Raw genomic sequence first — 22,127 nt, 5'->3', positions numbered from 1 at the left:
TGCTGACTTAGAGGCTATAAATGTTCCTTGAGGGAAGAAACTGAAGTTTGCTTATCTGAGTTTACGTGTCTGAAGTCCTGGCACAGAACTGGCACTCAATAAACTTTTATTAAATGAGTGAATGCTAATAACATTGTATTCACTGGTCATAACTTTTCAAGGAAAGTTGTTCTTCACAAAATAATTTTCTGTAGTACAAAGCATCAAAGTGTACCATTAATGAAACTATGAATCTCTAAGATTCTCTAAATTTGGACATATGGTATCTATCCAGCTTACTTCTCAATATCTTGTTAACTTGCCACACAACACAAAACAATGTCTGTTGTTTCATTATTATATATTTCAAAGTCTTTAAAAAAGTTTTACTGTATCCTTGAAGCCATAAAACCAACAATTTATATCAACTCAAGCCAGACAATATCACAATTAAATTTAAGATAATTCACATTCAAATAAAAACTTCAGTGCTCAAGTCTTAGTTTATTTAAGCTTTGATTTGAAAGGTTCTAAAACAATTTTGTCTAGAAAAGAAAACAAATTGGTATTCTTTCATTTTCTATTTTAATAAAATATATATCCATATTTGTTAAATTTTTAGCTTAAAGGAGAAAAGTTAATTTGATTGGTAAAAGCACCAAGGAGGAATTTTTTAAAACTGACTCTTTAAAAAAATCTTCAAAGTTGCTTGTATGGTATCTACAATGCCACTTTAATTTTTAAAAGCCAATTTCAATATTAAAGTAATTTTATAAAGTTTCCTTCATTCAGCAAACAAAAGTATCTTTTACTATCAACCTCAAAAACTATAAATCAAATTTACTTTTAAAAAGCTAATTTTTATGCATCAGTTTTTCTTATATGTAACTAAAATAAAGGGGAGAAAAAATCCAAATGACAAATCTATCAAATAATTTGTGCTAAAACTAATTTTTACACTGGAAAAATATATTACACTGGCTATATATTAATTATGGTATTAGGGCAGTATTTTTAATCCTCATAAAATTAACAACATGGACTATGTTGTCATTTGGTGTTCTATTTCATTCAAAAAGCAGATTGTTTGATCTCCTGGGAAATCACCGAAATGAAAAGGATGACTTTAAAACTATATCATTTTTCATAAACGAATATTCACCAAAACATGAATGTTTATTACACAATAATAAAATGACACAAGTTTATAGTCAATTAGTTGAAGCAGACTGAGTGCAGCAGTTACAACAAATAACTTAAGCACAGTTCTCTAGTACAACACACTGCATTTCACCCTAGAGAAAAAATGCTGGCAAAGATCTCTACCACATGGAAACTGTTCTTAAAGCTGCTGGGCCCTGAAATTTTACTCAGCAGTTTGAAATCAAGCCATAGCTTTTCTCATTCACCCTCCCACTTGGGGCTAATGCACAGACATGAACATCTATTGAGGAAAACCACAAAAAACTTCAAAACAGCTACAACGGTAGGCTTACTTTTCATATATTATTTTAAATATTGTTTGGTAAAGTGCGACTGACTCATCTAATAGTCTTAATAAATGTAAAGGCCATCTCTGGTTTAAGTTTCAGTTACCTCAAACAATTAATTTTTAAGAAGTACTTATGTATATCATCGCATAAATTTAACATCCACGCAGGCAAGAATAGGGTGCTGCAGAAGTCACAAATCCATTATATTCTTCATTTTCAACCTCTGAATTTTTGACAAACTGGCATCTATAATGCAGCATCAGCAACTCTGAGTGATTCTGTTTGAAGTTACTTAAGAAAAAGTCTGAAATGTGTACCCACCAGAGAAAATCCATTGATGAGCCTAAAGCAATCCTTTCTATTACATTCCTCAAAGTTCTTTGATTAAAGTTCGGTATTTCCTCCAGCCTGCAATACTATTCTTTCAGTTTTCATAGTTTAAATTAAAAATACAATACTATTAACTAAAAATTATGATCACCTATTAAAATTACAAAACTAAGAAAATTAAAAACGTATGGCTTTTCCTATATTCTGTACCACCTAAAGGTGTTAATGACTACTTTTCATAATGTTAAATTTAAGTTTTAAAACTTTTCTTGGAACTTGTTTCTGTTCATACAAATATAAATCAAGAGTTCTTATAAAGTAGCTAAGTGGAAATATGATATTTTTAACTCACATGAGACAGGATCTTGGGACTTTATTTTAACTATTTATACTACAGGCATCCTAAGAATATTTCAATTAAATATTAGTATGTCTGCTGAAGGCACTTAATTATTAAGAAACTTAAAATTATCAATCTTTCTTGAATTTCTGATAGAGAAGAAGTAAAACTATTTTCCAAAACTATTTTTCAGAATGTTCACTGATACATAAAAACTGCTAGCATCTAATTAAAGATCACTAAGGGTTAAATACTGTTCTCTGGCCCTTACTGCGCACACCCTGCCAAAACATCCTCTAAGCTTTTAAATATTGCTTCGATGGTCTGAATTTTTATTTCCAGGGAAAAAGGGAGTTTTGTCCCACAGTCAGCAGGCCACTAGTTTATTAATTTCCAGTCACCTTGATTTTTGCTAAAATGAAGACTCTGCAGTCTACACTTCTCCTGTTACTGTTTGTGCCTCTGATAAAGCCAGCACCACCAACCCAGCAGGACTCACGCATTATCTATGCTTATGGAACAGATAATTTTGAAGAATCCATATTTAGCCAAGATTATGAGGATAAATACCTGGATGGAAAAAATATTAAGGTACTTTATTTCTACTCTAAATTTAGCTTCTAAAATACTGCCCATTTAAATGCATGTTTTTGCTTTTCCTGAATGTGTCTGATAAGGTAAGGGGAAGGGAAAATCACTTTAAATGATTCAAACGAATTCATATTAATTGTCCCTAAGATTATATTTTTAGAGTATGTATGCTTTCCAAATTAATAAATGGTATCTATGGTAACCAAACAGTATCTATAGTAACCAAAAAATAAAACTTAAAGAAAACTAGACTTTAAGATGATCCCTGACCAGTTGCAATTTATATATTAAGTAATATTACACAATGCCCTATACTTGCAATGTTGTGTTGCCTCAAAAATAAATTAGCGGAAATGTGTATTTGGAGAAATAAAGATGAATTATCAGCTTAAGGTTATTATTATAGAAAACAATTTGAAGAAAATACATAGAAGAGTACTGGTTATTTTGATATCAACAGCATTCCACAATAATTTATATATGCCATCTACATACAGTACCAAAAACTGAAAACCTAGTCAATATAGGACTTTCTTTTTAAATCAATTTTAACAGTTTAGACCCTCTATCAATTGGTACCAAGTAACTGTAACTGTCTTTGAGTTAACACTGCAAGGGTGACGTTATACCACATCATTCATTCCCCACCTTTATGAGCAAACTAATTACTTGTGGTTTTCTTGGCACACAGAAATGAATGCTGGCTAAGGAAAAAGTTAATACAGCACATAAGTATCTGTTGCCCACTACGTATGACACATACACATACACATACACATACACACTGGAAAATGAGAAATTCAGCCAAATATATAACAATACTGATTGTTTCAGAAGTTCTTCTCCATTATAAATTGGAGGATAAAGACTTGTAAGATTGACCAGTTACAATTGCTACTTTCTCTTTTCTTTTTTGCAGGGGTACACGATGAGCAAATGTTAACACCACAGTTTCTTTCTTTCAGTTAATGCTTTTAACACGATAGCATTATTTTTGCCCATCACTAAGACACAAAGGATAGGTATTACTAATTATAGCTTCAAGTTAAAGAAAAAAAAGTCCCATCATAACATAGGCTATTGGCTCACTTGGATGATTTGAATCTATTAAGATTCCCTGATCCCTAAAGAGTTTAGAGATGATTTTTCTCTCTGCTTCTTCTCTTTACAGGGCTTTAGAAGTTTCTCTATCTTAATATAAATGCAGGGTCTAAGATATTTGTGGAGTGGAGTAGAATTCAACAGGACTTGATGTGCAAACACAGAGTAGAGGGAGGAAGTTCAACCACCACACAGATGGGAGAATGAAGGTGAAGGGCAGAGTCAGGAGTCAAGACCGAGACTAAAATGGAACATGCTTACAAAGGACAGAAAGAATAGGACACCACATAATACACTGTAATCTAATGGCAGAAAACGTACTCTCCAAGAACAGGAAAGACAGGATCTAAATTATATCTACTCCAATTTCCCCAGAATTAATGGCCTACCCCTGTGGCCCAAGCAGGGTAGGTAAGGTAAGCTGGAATAAAAGGGCTCCAAGAGCCAGGGCTTAATGGAGGGATATAGGTAATTAAAGGGTCACCCCAAGAAGAGACCTAAAGACCTTAATTGGTAGTTTACACTTGTGACATGGCTGGAGCTCTAGTCTTACTCAAAATGGTAGAATCTGAATGAGAAACTCAGTTCAGACAAGACCCCTGAGGAACAGTTTCACCTCAGAAAAACTTTCATTCCAATTCAGGGAATTCTCACCTAGCTTTCATTTGGAATTTCAGGATGTTCAACATTTATTAAGCACTGAGTGTAGCTACTGGCGATATAAAAATAAAAACACCCAGTTCTTTTACTCAAGGAGCTCATAGTCTAGAATAAAAACAAGCTAAAAAATACTTATTGTAATTTAATAGAGGATAAAATGGAAATATGTATGAAAGCCTAATGGAGCACAAAGGAAATGCCACTAATGTAACTACGAGAAGGTGTCTGTGATCCCTCCATTTTACAGTCAAACACAGACTTAATGAAGCTAGGTAACAAACTTTTATTTTTCCAATAGGAAAAAGAAACTGTGATAATACCCAATGAGAAAAGTCTTCAATTACAAAAAGATGAGGCAATAACACCATTACCTCCCAAGAAAGAAAATGATGGTAAGTATTATCTAAATATTTTTCAAAATGGATCTTTTAAAAATAGCTATAATGGACTTTATTCCTTGTGGTAATCAAAAACTGACTCAAGATACAGTAAATACAAACAGTGGAATTTTATTTCCAATGATAAACTCAAACTGGGAGTGCACACCATTTGCCATCCCACATTATGAGTGAGAAATGTGGAGCAAGAACTTGTGAGAACAACCAAAGCTTAGGCAAGCTTAGCCTCCACAAAGTGTGGTTTCCGTCCATATAAAATCTATTCGAGAAATACTTAAACACGGATTATTTGCAAAATACAATGTGCAGCCTCAGTATACGGTAAATATAATTATTGCCTTTAAGAAACTTACAGAACAGAAACACACATATACATCAATAATTACACGTACATTTCAATTAAAATAGAAAACTTGTCATGAAATAACAAATTACAAGTCCTACTTAATAATTCCTGTGTACTTGGCTTACTCTTACTCTATCACAGAACATTATTTCACATGAAAACATGACAAAAACCACATATTAATTTCTATATTTCTAAAATAAAATGAAAATGAACCATAACAGAAAATAAAGCTTAAAAAACGAGAAGTATGATAGTAAAAATAGCTTTGAATAAATTTAAAGACATCCCAGGCTGGGTGTGGTGGCTCACGCCTGTAATCCCAGTACTTTGGGAGGCTGAGGCGGGTGGATCATGAGGTCAGGAGTTCAAGACCAGCCTGGTCAAGATGGTGAAACCCTGTCTCTACTAAAAATACAAAAAATTAGCCAGGCGTGGTGGCAGGTGCCTGTAATCCCAGCTACTCGGGAAGCTGAGGCAGAGAATTGCTTGAACCTGGGAGGTGGAGGTTGCGGTGAGCCGAGGTCGTGCCACTGCACTCCAGCCTAGGCGGCAGAGCAAGACTCTGTCTCAAAAAAAACAAAAACAAAAACAAAAAACAAAAGGCATCCCTTGTTCTTGGATGGAATGACTCAAAATCATAAAGATGTCAGTTCTTTCTAAATTTATAAATTTAAAACAATCCAACTAAAATTACCAATAAATTTTTTTATAAAGCTGGAAAACCAGATTCTAGAATTCATATGGAACAACATGTAACGAATAACAAGGGAAACAGTAAACAGTAACAAGTATATGCAGGAATCAGATGTACTACACATTAAAATATATTATAAAACTCTATACTTTAAAAAGCGCGATACTGGTATATGAATAGACAAAAAGATCAATGAAATAGAATAGAAAATCCAGAAACAGACAAAAATACACATGAAAATTCGATACATACTAAAGGTACCAACCTAAATCACTGAAGCAAAAATGGTCTTTTTAAAAAATGGTGCTGGGAGAAATAGCCATTTGAAGAGGGGTACATTTAGGTCCACACCTTACACAAAAAATAAACTCCAAATAGATTAGCAATCTGAATGTATAAAATGAAATCGTACAAGTACTAGAAAAGAATCTGGGTGCAGGGTGCCTCAAAATCCAGAGACAACAATAGAAAAGAACAATAAATTTGACCCTAAAAATACCTGTGGTAAAGTCGAAGGCAACTAAAAACTGGGAAAAATATTTGTAACATATACTACAGATAAATAATATCACTAGATAAGAGCTGACAGATAATATAACTAAAAATAAAGAGCTAGTAACTCTAATTTATAAAGCACTCTTAAAAATCGAGGAAAAGAGATTAACCAAAAATCCACTGGAAAAATGACAGTTCACAAGATGATTTAAATGATTTGACCCAAGTAAGTGTTCAATCTCACACAGAGACATATAAATTAAAATTACATTGAGATACCATTTTTAACCTATCTGATTGAAAAAAATTGAAGTATGACAACACATTAATATATTCCATGAGCAAGGCTATGGGGTAAGACACTCATACACGGCAGCAGGAAGGCAAATCAATGCAATGCTTTTGGACAGGAACTTGGCAATATCTAACAAAATAAAAAATGCATTTACTTTTTGACATAAGAACCAACTTTGAGGATTTTTTTTTTTTTTGAGACAGAGTCTCGCTCTCAGACTGGTGTGCAGCAGTACAATCTTGGCTCACTGCAACCTCCGCCATTTGGGCTCAAGCAATTCTCCTGCCTCAGCCTCCGAGTAGCTGGGATTACAGGCACACGCCACCACGCCAGGCTAATTTATTGTATTTTTAGTAGAGACAGGTTTCACCACGTTGGTCAGGCTGGTCTTGAACTCCTGGCCTCAAGTGCCTCAGCCTCCCAAAGTGCTGGTATTACAGGCATGAGCCACTGCTCCCGGCCAACTTTGAGAAATTTACCTTGATGATATACTCCAAAATAAAATACAAATGCAAAATCACTAAAGCATTGCATGCAATTGCAAAATATCAGAAATAATTTAACTGCCCAAACACTGAAGAGTAGTTGAATAAACAACGGTAAATCCAACAGAAGAGAATACTATGCAGTTGTAAAAATGAATGAGGAAGATCTCTAAGAACTAACATGGAGTGATTTCCAGGATACACTATGTGGAAAAAAAAAACAAAGTGCAAAAGAATATCTATAATATGCTGTCTTTCATGTAAGAAAGAAAAGGATATAAGAAAATATATATGTATCTGCTTATTTCTGTGAAAATAAATACAGGCTAAAAAGAAATTGGGGGAGAGGGGATGGCAGTTCTCTGCATATATACTTTTTAATGTAGATTTAATTTTTAGAACAATGCTGTTTCGTATAGTCAAAAAACCAAATACGTATATAAATGAAATCAACAAGAATAAGGTAAAAAGAACCCAAATTGGAAATCAAACATAAAAACATAAACTTGATTGTACTTCAAATTAAGAACTCAGCAAAGGAAGAAAAAACTCTAAGTAACTGTTAAACACAACATTTTCCTATATACCTTCAGGTTAAGGACAAAAAAGAACTACAAACAAATATGAAGTTCCAGTGAGTAGGTTTGTTATGCACAGTGTTATGACTTAGCAATACTGGAACTACTTAATATGTGTGCCAGAACTAAGTAAATATACTGTAAATAATGAGAGCCAGGTTCCTCACTGTCAGAGAAACATTACAAATATGGAAAGGTGGAAGGCTAGAAAGAACACTGTGGAGTTGGTTTGGAATAGAAGATACTAGTATTAACTCAGGGTTTGCATATATAGAGATACAGAAATATAGAAATGTTTATCTCTGTTTATCTCTACGTGTATGTATGTATACATATGAGTATATGGTATACATATGCATGTATATTGTATATGTTTATATCCATATATGTTGCATGTATGTGTATTATCTGCGGAGAAAGAGACAAATAAACACACACATTTATTTCCTAGCTCTCTCTGCTGAAAGAGCCTAGAAGCAACGTGATCTCAATGGCAATGAGCACACCCAGCACCTGCATCTTGGTTTCTAATACCATTCTCCACTAAAAGAAACCAATGCTGGCTGGGTGTGGTGGCTCATGCCTGTAATATCAGCACTCTGGGAGGCCGAGGCGGGTGGACCACCTGAAGTTAGGAATTTGAGACAAGCCTGGCCAACATGGTGAAACCCCGTTTCTACTAAAAATACAAAAAAAATTAGCTGGGCATGGTGGCACATGTCTGTAATCCCAGCTACTCGGGAGGCTGAGGCGGGAGCATCACTTGGACTCAGGAGGCAGAGCTGCAGTGAGACGAGATGGCACCACTGCACTCCAGCCTGGGTGACAGGGCGAGACTCTGTCTTAAAAACAAATGAACAAACCAAAAAAACCCCCAGTGCTTTCTGAAGAGATAGCTGATTTCAGGGTTGGGGCAGGAAAAATGCAAGGTTAGTTTGGGACATCTTGCTATGTTAGGAAATAAGGAAGTTCTCAAAGAATAATGGTGTTTTTTTGTTTGTTTTTTTTTTTTTTTTTTAGACAGGGTCTCGCTCTGTTACCCATGCTGGAGTATAGTGGCATGATAATGGCTCACTGTAGTCTTGACCTCCTGGGCTCCAGCAATCCTCCTGCCTCAGCCTCCCAAGTAGCTGGGACTACAGGAACGTGCCACCACACCTGGCTAATTTTTGTATTTTTTTGTAGAGATGAGGTTTCATCATGTTGCCCAGGTTGGTCTCAAACTCCTAGACTCAAATGATCCACCTGCCTCAGCCTCTAAAAGTGCCAAGATTACATACATGAGCCACTGCACCCAGTCTCCTGACAAAATGTTTTTAAATCCATCAAAATATATAAAAGAAATAGATATAAAAGATGTTCATGGGAGGGCCGAGGCAAGAGGACTGCTTGACCTCAGGAGTTTGAGACCAGCTTGGGCAACATAGTGACACCATGTCTCTACAAAAAATTTAACCAAGAAAAAGCCAGGTGTGGTGGCACAAACCTGTAGTCCCAGTTACTTGAGAGGCTGAAGCAGGAGGATCGCTTGAGCCCAGGAGGTCGAGGTTTGCAGTGAACCACGATCATGCGACTGTACCCCACCCTGAGTGACAGCATGAGATCTTGTCTCAAAAAAAAAAAAATAAAGGTATGTAAGACCTGTACACTGAAATCTAAATAACACTGCTAAGAGAAAATAAAGAAGACCTATATATAAGGAGAAATGTATTATGTTCGAGGTCTAGAAGATTTAATATCATTAAGATGTCAGTTTTCCCCAAATTTAGAGATTCAACACAATCCCAATCAAAATCCTAATAGGTTTTTTTTTTGTTTAATTAACAAGCTGATTCTAAAATATATATGAAAATATAAAGGACCTAGAATAGTCTAACAACATTGAAGAAGAACAAAGTTGCAGGATTTATACTAACAAGACTATTATAAAGGTACAGGAATCAAGACACTGCAGTATTGGCATAAAAATGTTAAAGTGGGTCACCAGAACAAAATAAAATCCAGAAACAGGATAACATGAAGTAACCAACTAGTTCTTGACAATGTGACAATACAATTCAATGAGGAAAGAATAATCCTTTTTAAAAACGGTGCTGAAAGAACCAGACAACTGTAGGAAAATTTTTCAAAAAAGAATTAACCCTTCCTGGCACCATATATAAAAATTAGCCCAAAGTATACCCCACACCTAAAGGTAAAGATCTTAAACTATACAACTTCTAGAAGAAAACGAAGTGTCAAATCTTGGTGGTCGGCAAACATTTCTTAAATACAACACAGAAACCATGAATTATCAAGGAACCAACTGTTCTTCATTAAAATTTAAAATGTTTCATTTCCAAAGGAAAACTAGTAAGAGGAAAAAAAAAAAAGAAAAGTCATCAAATATATGGATGCCAAACAAGCACATGAAAAGATGCTAACATCATTAGTTATCAGAGAATGCAAATTAAAACACAATGAGATACTATAACATGCCCTACATTTCAATTGCTAAAATTAAAAAGACTGACCATACCAAATGTTGGCAAGGATGTGGAGCAGCTGGAACTCTCATATGCTGCTGGTAGGAATGTAAAATGGCACAGTCCTTTGGAAAATAGTTTGACACTTTCTTCAAAAGATAAAACATACATTTATAATAAGACCCAGCCATTCCACTCCTTAGGTACTTACCCAACAGAAATGAAAGCATTAAGTCCACACAAACTTACACATAAATTTCTTTGAAATAGTGAAAACCTGGAAACAACCCAATGTCCATATGAAATGACCATGTAAATTGTATATATTGAGACAATTGAATACTACTGAGTAATAAAGAAGAATGAACTACTGATAAAGATTGAAAATCAAAATAATAATGCTGAGTAAAAGAAGCCAGAAAAGGAAGTAGATACTACATGATTCTTTTAATATAAAATTCTCCTAAATGCAAACTAATGTATACTGACCAAAAGCAGGTCAGTCATTGCTCGAGGACAAGAGTGGGAGGGAGAGATTACCAAAGGGCAGGAGAAAACTTTTTGGAGTGACAGGTATGTTAATTAACTCACTTGTAGTGAACGTTTCATGGGGGTGTACATACGTAAAAATCGTATATGTTGTACGATTTAAATACATGCAATTAATTGTAAGTCAGCTAACCACAAAAAGCTGTAGCAGGAAAAAAAAGCTTGAAAGGGCACTCACTGCCTAATCTGTGACAATTTGATTATTAAAATAAACAGATTATGACTTATGGGACACAATTCATATTGATATGAAAATATCAATTAAAATTTCAAAAAATAGGCCGGGCGTGGTGGCTCACACCTGTAATCCTAGCACTTTGGGAGGCTGAGGCGGGCAGATCACGTGAGGTCAGGAGTTCGAAAGCAGCCTGGCCAACATGGTGAAACCCAGTCTCTACTAAAAATACAAAAAAATTAGCCGGGCATGGTGGCACATGCCTGTAATCCCGGATACTTGGGAGGCTGAGGCAGGAGAATTGCTTGAACCCGGGAGGCGGAGACTGCAGTGAGCCGAGATCACGCCACTGCACTCCAACCTGGGTGACGAAGCGAGACTTCATCTAAAAAAAAAGAAAAAAAAATTCAAAAAATAAAATTTGACATGTTTATTTGATATATTTAAAATATATCAAAATAGGTCAGGTGTGATGGCTCACGTCTGTAATCCCGGCACTTTGTGAGACCGAGGCAGGCAGATCACTTGAGGTCATGTTCGAGACCAGCCTGGCCAACATGGTGAAACCTTGTCTATACTAAAAATTCAAAAAAAAAAAAAAATAGCCATGTGTGGTGGCATACGCCAGTAATCCCAGCTACTCAGGAGGCTGAGGCAGAAGAATCGCTTGAAATGGGGAGGTGGAGGTTGCAATGAGCCAAGATCACACCACCACACTCCAGCCTGAGCAACAGGGCAAGACTCTGTCTCAAAAATAAGTAAGTAAATAAATAATAAAATATATCAAAATATATAAAACAAGTTCATATTGATATAAAAAATAAGAAAAGAGTGCCAACTAACGAGTGTAGAAGGAATGATGGAATTAGAAAATCACTATTTGGTTAGTCACAAATGATTCAGGTAAGAATCATCAATGGATGCTAAAACTAGTATATGAAAGTACAATGTCACACCAGACATTTAGATTCTCAAAGCACTTCTCCAGAATTACTTGTTATGAAGTGAAAAATATTAACTTTACTCAGTGAGAAACATGGCACATACTACTTGAACCAAGTGACCAAAGATATTATCAGGAATGGGATAAACAGATATCATGTGCTTTTGGACACACAGCACTGAGGATCCATGGTACTCCTGCCAAAAATGAGAAACCTCTGCCAACTGAAAGGCATTCTGCAGAATAAATGCCCTGAAAAATAAAACTAAACAAAAAGAAAGCTCTACACTTTTCAAAAACAGGAAAAGGTATAAAAAACAAAGACTAAGGAATGTTCCAAGAGGTATGACAAGTAAATGTAATAAATGACTTGGGGTGCTAAAGGATCCAAACAGTGCCTACGATTACTCTAATTTTCAAGTTAATGGCTTCCTTACTTAACTAGTGGTTACTAAAGTCTAGCTACTGTCACCAATCTGAAATATGTTTCTCACACATTAAACTTAATAAGTCAAGCTCATGTTTACCTTAACTCCTACTTTGTAAATTTTTTTGGTTTTCAAATAAGGAAATGTAACTGTCAATCAATTCAGCATTTAAGCAATCACCAGTAAAACAAAATAAAAAGAGATTCTCAAACAATATTCTGGTGAATTATCAAGCACAATATAGGTAATGAGTTACCATGACTATCTTTCTTACGATTCTGTAAAACATCTCTTCAAATTAGTAATAGCATTCATAATAGCAATAATTTTACTACTAGAGGCGAAATATTTTCAAACTATTGTTCATATTTTTATTATTTTATTCCCAATTTAGAAATGCCCACGTGTCTGCTGTGTGTTTGTTTAAGTGGCTCTGTATACTGTGAAGAAGTTGACATTGATGCTGTACCCCCCTTACCAAAGGAATCAGCCTATCTTTACGCACGATTCAACAAAATTAAAAAGCTGACTGCCAAAGATTTTGCAGACATACGTAAGTTAAGCTGAAATATGATATTAGTATTAACTCGTATTAGTATTTAACTCATAAAAACACAAGTTTCTATATAGTTGCTGCCTATCACATACAGGTTTGTCACTTGAAGTACATAAATATCTAACACGTTTCACAAAAGTCCATTCATTTGTTGGTGAATCATCTTTCCACTTAGACAGATCCTGTGATCTTTCTTTACTGGTGACTTCACTGTCTATGATGACAGCCCATCTAACATATGGGCAACTATATCTTCTCAACTCCAATACTTCAAGATCCCTTGCTTCAGACACTGAGCAACACGAATATAACTGGGATGCTTCTCCAACCACAATGTTTCATTTTCTACCTGGACTATAAAAACACAGAAACTGCTTTTTCTTACTTTAACTAATGGCTCTTAAACCTGGCTGCATATTAAAAATATCTTGGGAAGTGTTTTTTTTTTTCTCCCCGCTCCCCCCAACCCGACATGGAATCTTGCTCTGTTGCCCAGGCTGGAGTAGAGTGGCGTGATCTTGGCTCACTGCAACCTCTGTCTCCCAGGTTTAAGTGGTTCTCCTGTCTCAGCCTCTCAAGTAGCTGAGGTGTGTGCCACCACACCTGGCTAATATTTGTATTTTTAGTAGAGATGGGGTTTCACCATGTTGGCCAGGCTGGTCTCGAACTCCTGACCTTATGATCCGCCCGCCTCGGCCTCCCAAAGTGCTGGGATTACAGGCGTGAGCCACCACGCCCGGCAGGGAAGTATTTTTTAAATACTGATACTAGGTCCTATTTCCCAGGGGTTGTAATTCAGATCTGGGGTAGGGCCCAAGCAACATCATTAAAAATAAACAAACTCCTTGGATGATTCTAATATGGAAATAGTGTTGAGAACAGTGGTATTTAATTCCTTACCAGGTCATTATCAATCTTGAACTTCTAGCAAATCTTAACTCAGTTACAGTGTTGCCATAAGCACACCAGAATCCTCCATTTCTGCAGTACCAAATCCCAGTCCTAGATCACTAATTTCTTGTCAGTTTTCTAGACTCCTAATATTGTCAAGAGTTCTGAAAAAAATCACACCAAGAAATGCATACTGGCCCTGCTACACATTTATGAGATTAACCATAACCAGATTCATGCTGCCACTGATAGCTCCCAAATGTGGATTGAAGTATAGTTGATCCTTGTTATTTGTGGATTCCATATTTGTGAATACCCACTTGCTAAAATTTATTTATAACCCCAAAATTAATACACATTATGCTTTCATGGGCTTTCTCAGACATGCTCAGAGTGGCAAAAAATTTGAATTACTTGACATGCACATTCCCATCTGAGGTTGAACAAGGTAACACCGTCTTCTGGTTCCAGTTCTCATACTGTAAATAAATGCCCTGTTCACAGTCTATTTAATGACATGTTTTTCACATTTTTGTGCTTTGTGTTTATGATTTTGCTGTTTATTGATTTTTGTTTTTTTGGGGTTTTTTTGTTTGAGACAGGGTCTCGCTCTGTTGCCCAGGCTGAAGTGCAGTGGTGTGATCTCAGCTCACTGCAGCCTCTGCCTCCTGGGTTCAAGGGATTCTTGTCCCTCAGTCTCCTGAGTAGCTGAGACTACAGGCATGTGCCACCACACCTGGTTACTTGTTTTATTGTAATTTAGCTTAATTTAATTAATTTATTTTTTGAGATGGAGTCTTACTCTGTCACCCAGGCTGGAGTGCAGTGGCACCATCTCGGCTCACTGCTAGCTCCGCCTCCCAGGTTCACGCCATTCTCCTGCCTCAGCTTCCCGAGTAGCTGGGACTACAAGTGCTCGCCACCACGCCTGGCTAATTTTTTTTTTTTTTGGTATTTTTAGTAGAGATGGGGTTTCACCGTGTTAGCCAGGATGGTCTCGTTCTCCTGACCTCATGATCCGCCCACCTCGGCCTCCCAAAGTGCTGGGATTACAGGTGTGAGCCACCGCGCCCGGCCTATTATAATTTTAATAGAGATGAGGTTGCGCTGTGTTGGCCAGGCTGGTCTCGAACTCTTGACCTCAAGTGATCCGCCCACCTTGGCCTCCCAAAGTGCTAGGATTACAGGCATAAACCACCACACCTGGCCTGATTTTGCTGTTTAACATGACCCAACACATGGTGCTGAAGTGACGTCTAACATCCCCAAGCACAAAAAGGCTGTGATATGCCTACAGGGAAAATATGTTAGATAAGGTTTGTTCAGGCATGAGTTATAGTGCAATATTAATGATTCAACAATATATATTAAGCCAAGTGTCCTTAAGCAAAAACACATAAAGTTATGTACTAATAGTTGATGGAAATGTGTGGCCAGAGGCTCACAGGAACATAACCCTGTATTTCTCCTAGGAATAATGGTTCAGTATTTACAAATTCAACACTTGTGGTAATTTTATAGAACATGATTCCTGTGAATAAGAAACAATTGATTTCCTAATTATCCCAGATATAAGTGATGCACACGCAAGTACGCACACACACATACACACACACACACACTGAATTTCTCTCTCAATCTGTGTCACTTTAACAAATAGGGAACATCTTTGTCTTTGTTGTTGTTAAGCTATAAGGCATAGAGACATTAAGATTAAGATAACATACTCAGGATCACAACGCAACATGCCAGCAAATAAATCAAAAAATATTACATGATTCCAATCAAATGTAATGCTTCCTTTCCATGATTTGCAACAAGAATTTCTTTCAAACTGCCTGACCATCCCAAGGAATTTGAACAGAGAAAGATGAAAAGACTCGATTAACTTTAAGATCACTTTCAAACCTGAGATTCTAGGACTCCAGTCAGAAAGGGAATCAATTTCAGGCACAAAGAGGTGTTCAGTGATCATTCCACAAAACTTTACTGGGCTATGAATTGTAGACAGTCTACCAGGCACTAAAAATGAAAGATGCTTGAGTGATCTGTTAAACAAATGCTTTTCTTCAGTCCATACAATAAGAATTTTACTTACGTAGTTGTTTTTTATATTTTTTTCCCTCTAGCTAACTTAAGAAGACTCGATTTTACAGGAAATTTGATAGAAGATATAGAAGATGGTACTTTTTCAAAACTTTCTCTGTTAGAAGAACTTTCACTTGCTGAAAATCAACTACTAAAACTTCCAGTTCTTCCTCCCAAGCTCACTTTATTTAATGCAAAATACAACAAAATCAAGAGTAGGGGAATCAAAGCAAATGCATTCAAAGTAAGTATTTTATATTAAAACTAAGCATAGTATGAGTGATGATATGATAGATAAAAGAGAAACTTTGGTCTAGAATTGTATTTTGATTACACTTAAAAACTATTTTGATTTAATAAATGAAGACATTATTTACATAATAAATAACCATCCTATTAGGCTCATTCAGCCTAGCTTATACCCATATCTCAGTTAAAATACATAACCTTTATTTTATTTCATGGGACTATTTTGTTTCTCATTTTTTCACTTGTTCACACAGCAAATATTTATTTAGACAGACATGGTTGGCCCTCGCATGACACTTACAGTCTACGAAAGCTCAAAATGGGATATTTCCTGTGTTTCTTTTTCCTTACAATGTTAGCAAATTATAAACACCAGAAAAAAATAAAGATCCAAAAGTAAATACTGAATTTAACTTTTAATATTTAAAGATATTAGACTGTGAAATTCTATAGGGAGATTTTCCTTTGAATTTCATGAGAGCATGTAATATAAAATTTTATATGTAGTAAGAATTAAATACATTTCTTAACAATTCAAGCAAATATTATGTAGGAAAAAGGGAAAGTAATCTACTTCGGTTTAGGTAGACAATTTGTCTCAAAATGCATGACCTACAGGAGTAATCACTTTAGCCCAGGATTTCCATAGCTCTGATGTAATCATTCCCCAGATAAAATGATGATCATGCCATTGCTGGTAACAGACATAATCTCATTCAAAAGGCAAGGTTTCTTGCTTCTAAAGGTAACTTCGGAAACTATCAAATATTCATTATCAAAAAGTTTATGATAATCACACACAGGTAAATTCTGTCAAAAAATGTACAATCTGTTAGAAAGTGTACAAATAGTCCATTTTTTCATTTTTCATTACAATTAAGGTATCTTTTTTCAACTTTAAGGGACATTTTAAAGTTACATCAGAGCTCATCTGATATTTCTTATAAGGAACTCAGAAGTTAAGGGACTCTTAGAGCACTTTTTAAAAGCAGATACACCTTTTTTTTTTTTTTTTTTTGAGATGGAGTCTTGCTCTGTCGCGCAGGCTGGAGTGCAGTGGCGTGATCTTGGCTTACTGCAACCTCCGCCTCCCAGGTTCGAGCAATTCTCCTGCCTCAGCCTCCCAAGTGGCTGGGACTACAGGCACACACCACCACGCCCGGCTAATTTCTACACTTTTAGTAGAGACGGGTGTTGGCCAGGCTGGTCTCGAACTCCTGACCTCAGGTGATCCGCCCACTTTGGCCTCCCAAAGTGCTAGGATTACAGGCGTGAGCCACCGTGCCTGGCCTTTTTTTTTGTTTTAAAGTTGTAATTTGAAAATATTAATTTGAGTTGGTCACTCTTTGAATAACAGACATGTTAAAGACCTATAAAAGTTGATCAGGGCAGGTCCAGTGGCTCACGGCTGTAATCCCAGCACTTTAGGAGGCTGAGGCAGGCGGATCACTTGAGGTCAGGAGGTGAGGACCAGCCTGGCCAACATGGTGAAACTCTGTCTTTACTAAAAATACAAAAATTAGCTAGGCGTGGTGGTGGGCGCCTGTAGTCCCAGCTACTCAGGAGGCTGAGGCACAAGAATCGCTTGAACCTGGGAGGCAGAAGTTGCAGTGAGCTGCTGAGATTGTACCACTGCACTCCAGCCTGGGCCACAGAGCAAGATTCAGTCTCCAAAAAAAAAAAAAAAAAAGGAGCTGATCAACATTTCACAAAAAGAACGTTTGAATATTCTGGGGTTTAGACAGGAATTACAGAAGGGATTTATGACAAGTTGGTATGAAAATAATAAACTTGGCCAGGCACGGTGGCTCATGCCTGTAATCCTAGCACTTTGGGAGGCCAAGGCGGGCAGATTGCCTGAGCTCAAGAGTTCGAGACCAGCCTGGGCAACATGGTGAAACCCTGTCTCTACTGAAATACAAAAAATTAGCTGGGCGTGGTGGTGGGCACCTGTCGTCCCAGCTACTCGGGAGGCTGAGGCAGGAGAATTGCTTTAACCTGGGAGGTGGAGGTTGCAGTGAGCTGAGATCATGCCACTGCACTACAGCCTGGGCAACAGAGCGAGACTCCATCTCTAAAAAAAAAGAAAAGAAAATAATAAACTCAGCTGCCCTATAGTTTTGTTTAATGTCCTAAGCTGCTACAGTCACTAGTAGAATTAGGTTATTCTAACTCATGTAAATGAGACTCACTGGGAAGACGAGAGCTTGATGCCCACATGGTGGAAGGGTAGGGTGCTTAAGAAAGTATTAAAATAGCAACACGGAAAAGAATTAGCAAAATCTACCACAGGATACATATTGAAGATAAGGTAAAAGAGTAATGTCAGGGGAAATTACAATTATACACAATGATGGGTTACTGATCATGAAGAATAATCCAACATTAAGCCCTTAGGGAAAAAACCTGCATCAAGCTAACTGTTTACTAAACTGCTTTGGGAAACATCTTGCTAAGCACACATTTTTTTTTTTTTTCTTGAGATGGAGTCTCGTTCTGTGGCCCAGGCTGGAGTGCAGTGGCACAATCTCGGCTCACTGCAACCTCCACCCCCTGGGTTCAAGCAATTCTCCTGCCTCACTCAGGCTCCCTAGTAGCTGGGATTACAGGCATGTGCTACCACACCAGTTAATTTTTGTATTTTTAGTAGAAATGGGGTTTCACCATGTTGGCCAGGCTGGTCTCGAACTCCTGACCTCAAGTGATCCACCCGCATTGACCTCTCAAAGTATTGGGATTACAGGCGTGAGCCACCATGCCCGGCTAAGCACACACATTTCTTTTTTTTTTTTTTTCTTTTTGAGACAGAGTCTCGCTCTGTTGCCCAGGCTGTAGTACAGTGGTGCGATCTCAGCTCACTGCAAGCTCCGCCTCCTGGGTTCACAGCATTCTCCTGCCTCAGCCTCCCGAGTAGCTGGGACTACAGGCGCCCACCACCATGCCTGTCTAATTTTTTGTATTTTTTTAGGCCGGGCATGGTGGCTCACACCTGTAATCCCAGCACTTTGGGAGGCTAAGGCGGGCAGATCACGAAGTCAGGAGATCGATACCATACCAGCTAACATGGTGAAACCTCGTCTCTACTAAAAAAATACAAGCACACACATTTCTAAGAAGTAACCACTTAGCTAGAAATTGGTGGAACTGAGATGGGAAACTCCAGAGGTATAGGAGAGGTTATGGCAGCACCAGGGTCAAAATTCAATCCCACATAGGGACTCACCTCATTAGTTCCTATCAAGACAAACACAAAGAGTACCAGAAGTTGGCATTAGAGCCGGATATTCAGAGATCAGATGAATGGACAGAAGTGTGGGGTATGCGGCAGAGCTCCACTGGCCATCATAAAGGATCAAAATACACTACACGTGAAGTCAGAAAGAAAACCCAAACAAGAAACTACCATACGAACAATTGATATAATTGATGTATTTATATCAATATGCAAGTCTGTATATATAGACATATACTCATATGCACATATATATTGCTTGAATCCTGTGAAAGAATGTACAGAACCTCAATAACACTCACATGAAATTTTCCTTACAGAAACTAAATAACCTCACCTTCCTCTACTTGGACCATAATGCCCTGGAATCCGTGCCTCTTAATTTACCAGAAAGTCTACGTGTAATTCATCTTCAGGTATGATGGTTCCTTTCACAATATCTGACTCTAATTACCTATGAGTCAAAATCTTGTGACTCATTGGGAACCTCACTTATTCACATACAAATTTTGGTTAGATCACTGCAGTAGCGTGATAGCTAAATGTCTGCCTATCAAAAAGATTAATACTAGGCTCATGAACTTTCTTCCCAGAAGTCCAGATTCCATCCAGAGCATAACAAGTAGACCAGCACAGTACGTGTGAAGTCTGCTCTTGATTGTACTTGTCTCCAGGTGTACATTTGAGTATTTCCTAATTAATTTGACACAAGGATTTGAAGTGAGGGGGCACTCAGACCTCTGACTTAGGTTTCCTTTACCCATTATATAGCATATGAAAGGTTGATTTCAGATTTCTGAACAATGTTTTCCTCTTTTTTTTTCAGTTTAACAACATAGCTTCAATTACAGATGACACATTCTGCAAGGCTAATGACACCAGTTACATCCGGGACCGCATTGAAGAGATACGCCTGGAGGGCAATCCAATCGTCCTGGGAAAGCATCCAAACAGTTTTATTTGCTTAAAAAGATTACCGATAGGGTCATACTTTTAACCTCTATCGGTACAACATATAAACGAAAGTACACCTACACTAATAGTCTGTCTCAACAATGTGTAAAGGAACTTAAGTATTGGTTTAATATTAACCTTGTATCCCATTTTGAAGGAATTTGATATTTTAAGCAAGGATGTTCAAAATCTTACATATAATAAGTAAAAAGTAAGACTGAATGTCTACGTTCGAAACAAAGTAATATGAAAATATTTAAACAGCATTACAAAATCCTAGTTTATACTAGACTACCATTTAAAAATCATGTTTTTATATAAATGCCCAAATTTGAGATGCATTATTCCTATTACTAATGATGTAAGTAAGAGGATAAATCCAAGAAACTTTCAACTCTTTGTCTTTCCTGGCCTTTACTGGATCCCAAAAGCATTTAAGGTACATGTTCCAAAAACTTTGAAAAGCTAAATGTTTCCCATGATCGCTCATTCTTCTTTTATGATTCATACGTTATTCCTTATAAAGTAAGAACTTTGTTTTCCTCCTATCAAGGCAGCTATTTTATTAAATTTTCACTTAGTCTGAGAAATAGCGGATAGTCTCATATTTAGGAAAACTTTCCAAATAAAATAAATGTTATTCTCTGATAAAGAGCTAATACAGAAATGTTCAAGTTATTTTACTTTCTGGTAATGTCTTCAGTAAAATATTTTCTTTATCTAAATATTAACACTCTAAGTCTACCAAAAAAAGTTTTAAAGTCAAGCAGGCCAAAACCAATATGCTTATAAGAAATAATGAAAAGTTCATCCATTTCTGATAAAGTTCTCTATGGCAAAGTCTTTCAAATACGAGATAACTGCAAAATATTTTCCTTTTATACTATAGAAATGAGAATCTCATCAATAAATTAGTTCAAGCATAAGATGAAAACAGAATATTCTGTGGTGCTAGTGCACACTACCTTCCCACCCATACACATCCATGTTCACTGTAACAAACTGAATATTCACAATAAAGCTTCTGAGTAACACTTTCTGATTACTCATGATAAACTGACATGGCTAACTGCAAGAATTAAATCTTCTATCTGAGAGTAATAATTTATGATGACTCAGTGGTGCCAGAGTAAAGTTTCTAAAATAACATTCCTCTCACTTGTACCCCACTAAAAGTATTAGTCTACATATTACATTGAAGTTAAACACAAAATTATCAGTGTTTTAGAAACGTGAGTCTGAACTGTGTAAGTAAAAGTACAAACATTATTTCCACCATAAAGTATGTATTGAAATCAAGTTGTCTCTGTGTACAGAATACATACTTATTCCCATTTTTAAGCATTTGCTTCTGTTTTTTTCCCTACCTAGAATGTCAGATGTTTTTCAGTTATCTCCCCATTTGTCAAAGTTGACCTCAAGATAACATTTTTCATTAAAGCATCTGAGATCTAAGACCACAATTATTATTCTAACAATGATTATTAGCTCATTCACTTATTTTGATAACTAATGATCACAGCTATTATACTACTTTCTCGTTATTGTGTGTGCATGCATCATTTCCCTGACTTAAACCTCAGAGAGCGCAAAATGCAGCTTTATACTTTTTACTTTCAATTGCCTAGCACAATAGTGAGTACATTTGAATTGAATATATAATAAATATTGCAAAATAAAATCCATCTAAATAGAAGGGTTCTGTTTTATTTGGAAAAATTGAATCTTTAAACTATCATAATCTTGAATGCCTGTCATCTTTCTAGTTTTCAGAAAAATAATGTATTCCTATATTATTTTTATGATAAA

At 36.4% G+C, this 22,127-nt stretch overlaps 2 protein-coding genes across 3 annotated transcripts in view; one reads left to right on the top strand and one right to left on the bottom strand.

Annotated features, from left to right (window-relative positions):
- The window catches only part of CENPP (centromere protein P), a 286,318-nt gene that overhangs the window by 215,122 nt on the left and 49,069 nt on the right, over positions 1 to 22,127 (bottom strand). The window lies entirely within an intron of this gene.
- On the top strand, positions 1,286 to 22,014 carry OGN (osteoglycin). 2 transcript variants are annotated; one of them, XM_004048268.5, is made up of 7 exons: positions 1,286 to 1,465; positions 2,566 to 2,733; positions 4,793 to 4,886; positions 12,743 to 12,901; positions 15,925 to 16,127; positions 19,685 to 19,780; positions 20,191 to 22,014. In XM_004048268.5, the coding sequence occupies exons 1-7, from the start codon at positions 1,286 to 1,288 to the stop codon at positions 20,359 to 20,361; spliced, it is 1,071 nt and encodes a 356-aa protein (XP_004048316.1). In that variant the 3' UTR covers positions 20,362 to 22,014. The 2 variants fall into 2 exon arrangements, with proteins under 2 accessions (XP_004048316.1, XP_063552629.1); XM_063696559.1 differs by having other exon boundaries at positions 1,358 to 1,465; positions 2,485 to 2,733.

The sequence above is a fragment of the Gorilla gorilla genome, chromosome 13, assembly GCF_029281585.2.
Source record: "Gorilla gorilla gorilla isolate KB3781 chromosome 13, NHGRI_mGorGor1-v2.1_pri, whole genome shotgun sequence".
In the NCBI taxonomy this organism is placed as follows: domain Eukaryota; kingdom Metazoa; phylum Chordata; class Mammalia; order Primates; family Hominidae; genus Gorilla; species Gorilla gorilla.
This window is presented reverse-complemented; position numbering and strand designations above follow the sequence as displayed.

Bases quoted from the DNA above. Each gene is read 5' to 3' on its own strand.
- OGN (XM_004048268.5), top strand. From the start codon at position 1,286: ATGCTGGCAAAGATCTCTACCACATGGAAACTGTTCTTAAAGCTGCTG. The intron at 1,466-2,565 runs GTAGGCTTACTT...GCTAAAATGAAG, and splicing joins ACTTCAAAACAGCTACAACG to ACTCTGCAGTCTACACTTCT. The intron at 19,781-20,190 runs GTATGATGGTTC...TTTTTTTTTCAG, and splicing joins TACGTGTAATTCATCTTCAG to TTTAACAACATAGCTTCAAT.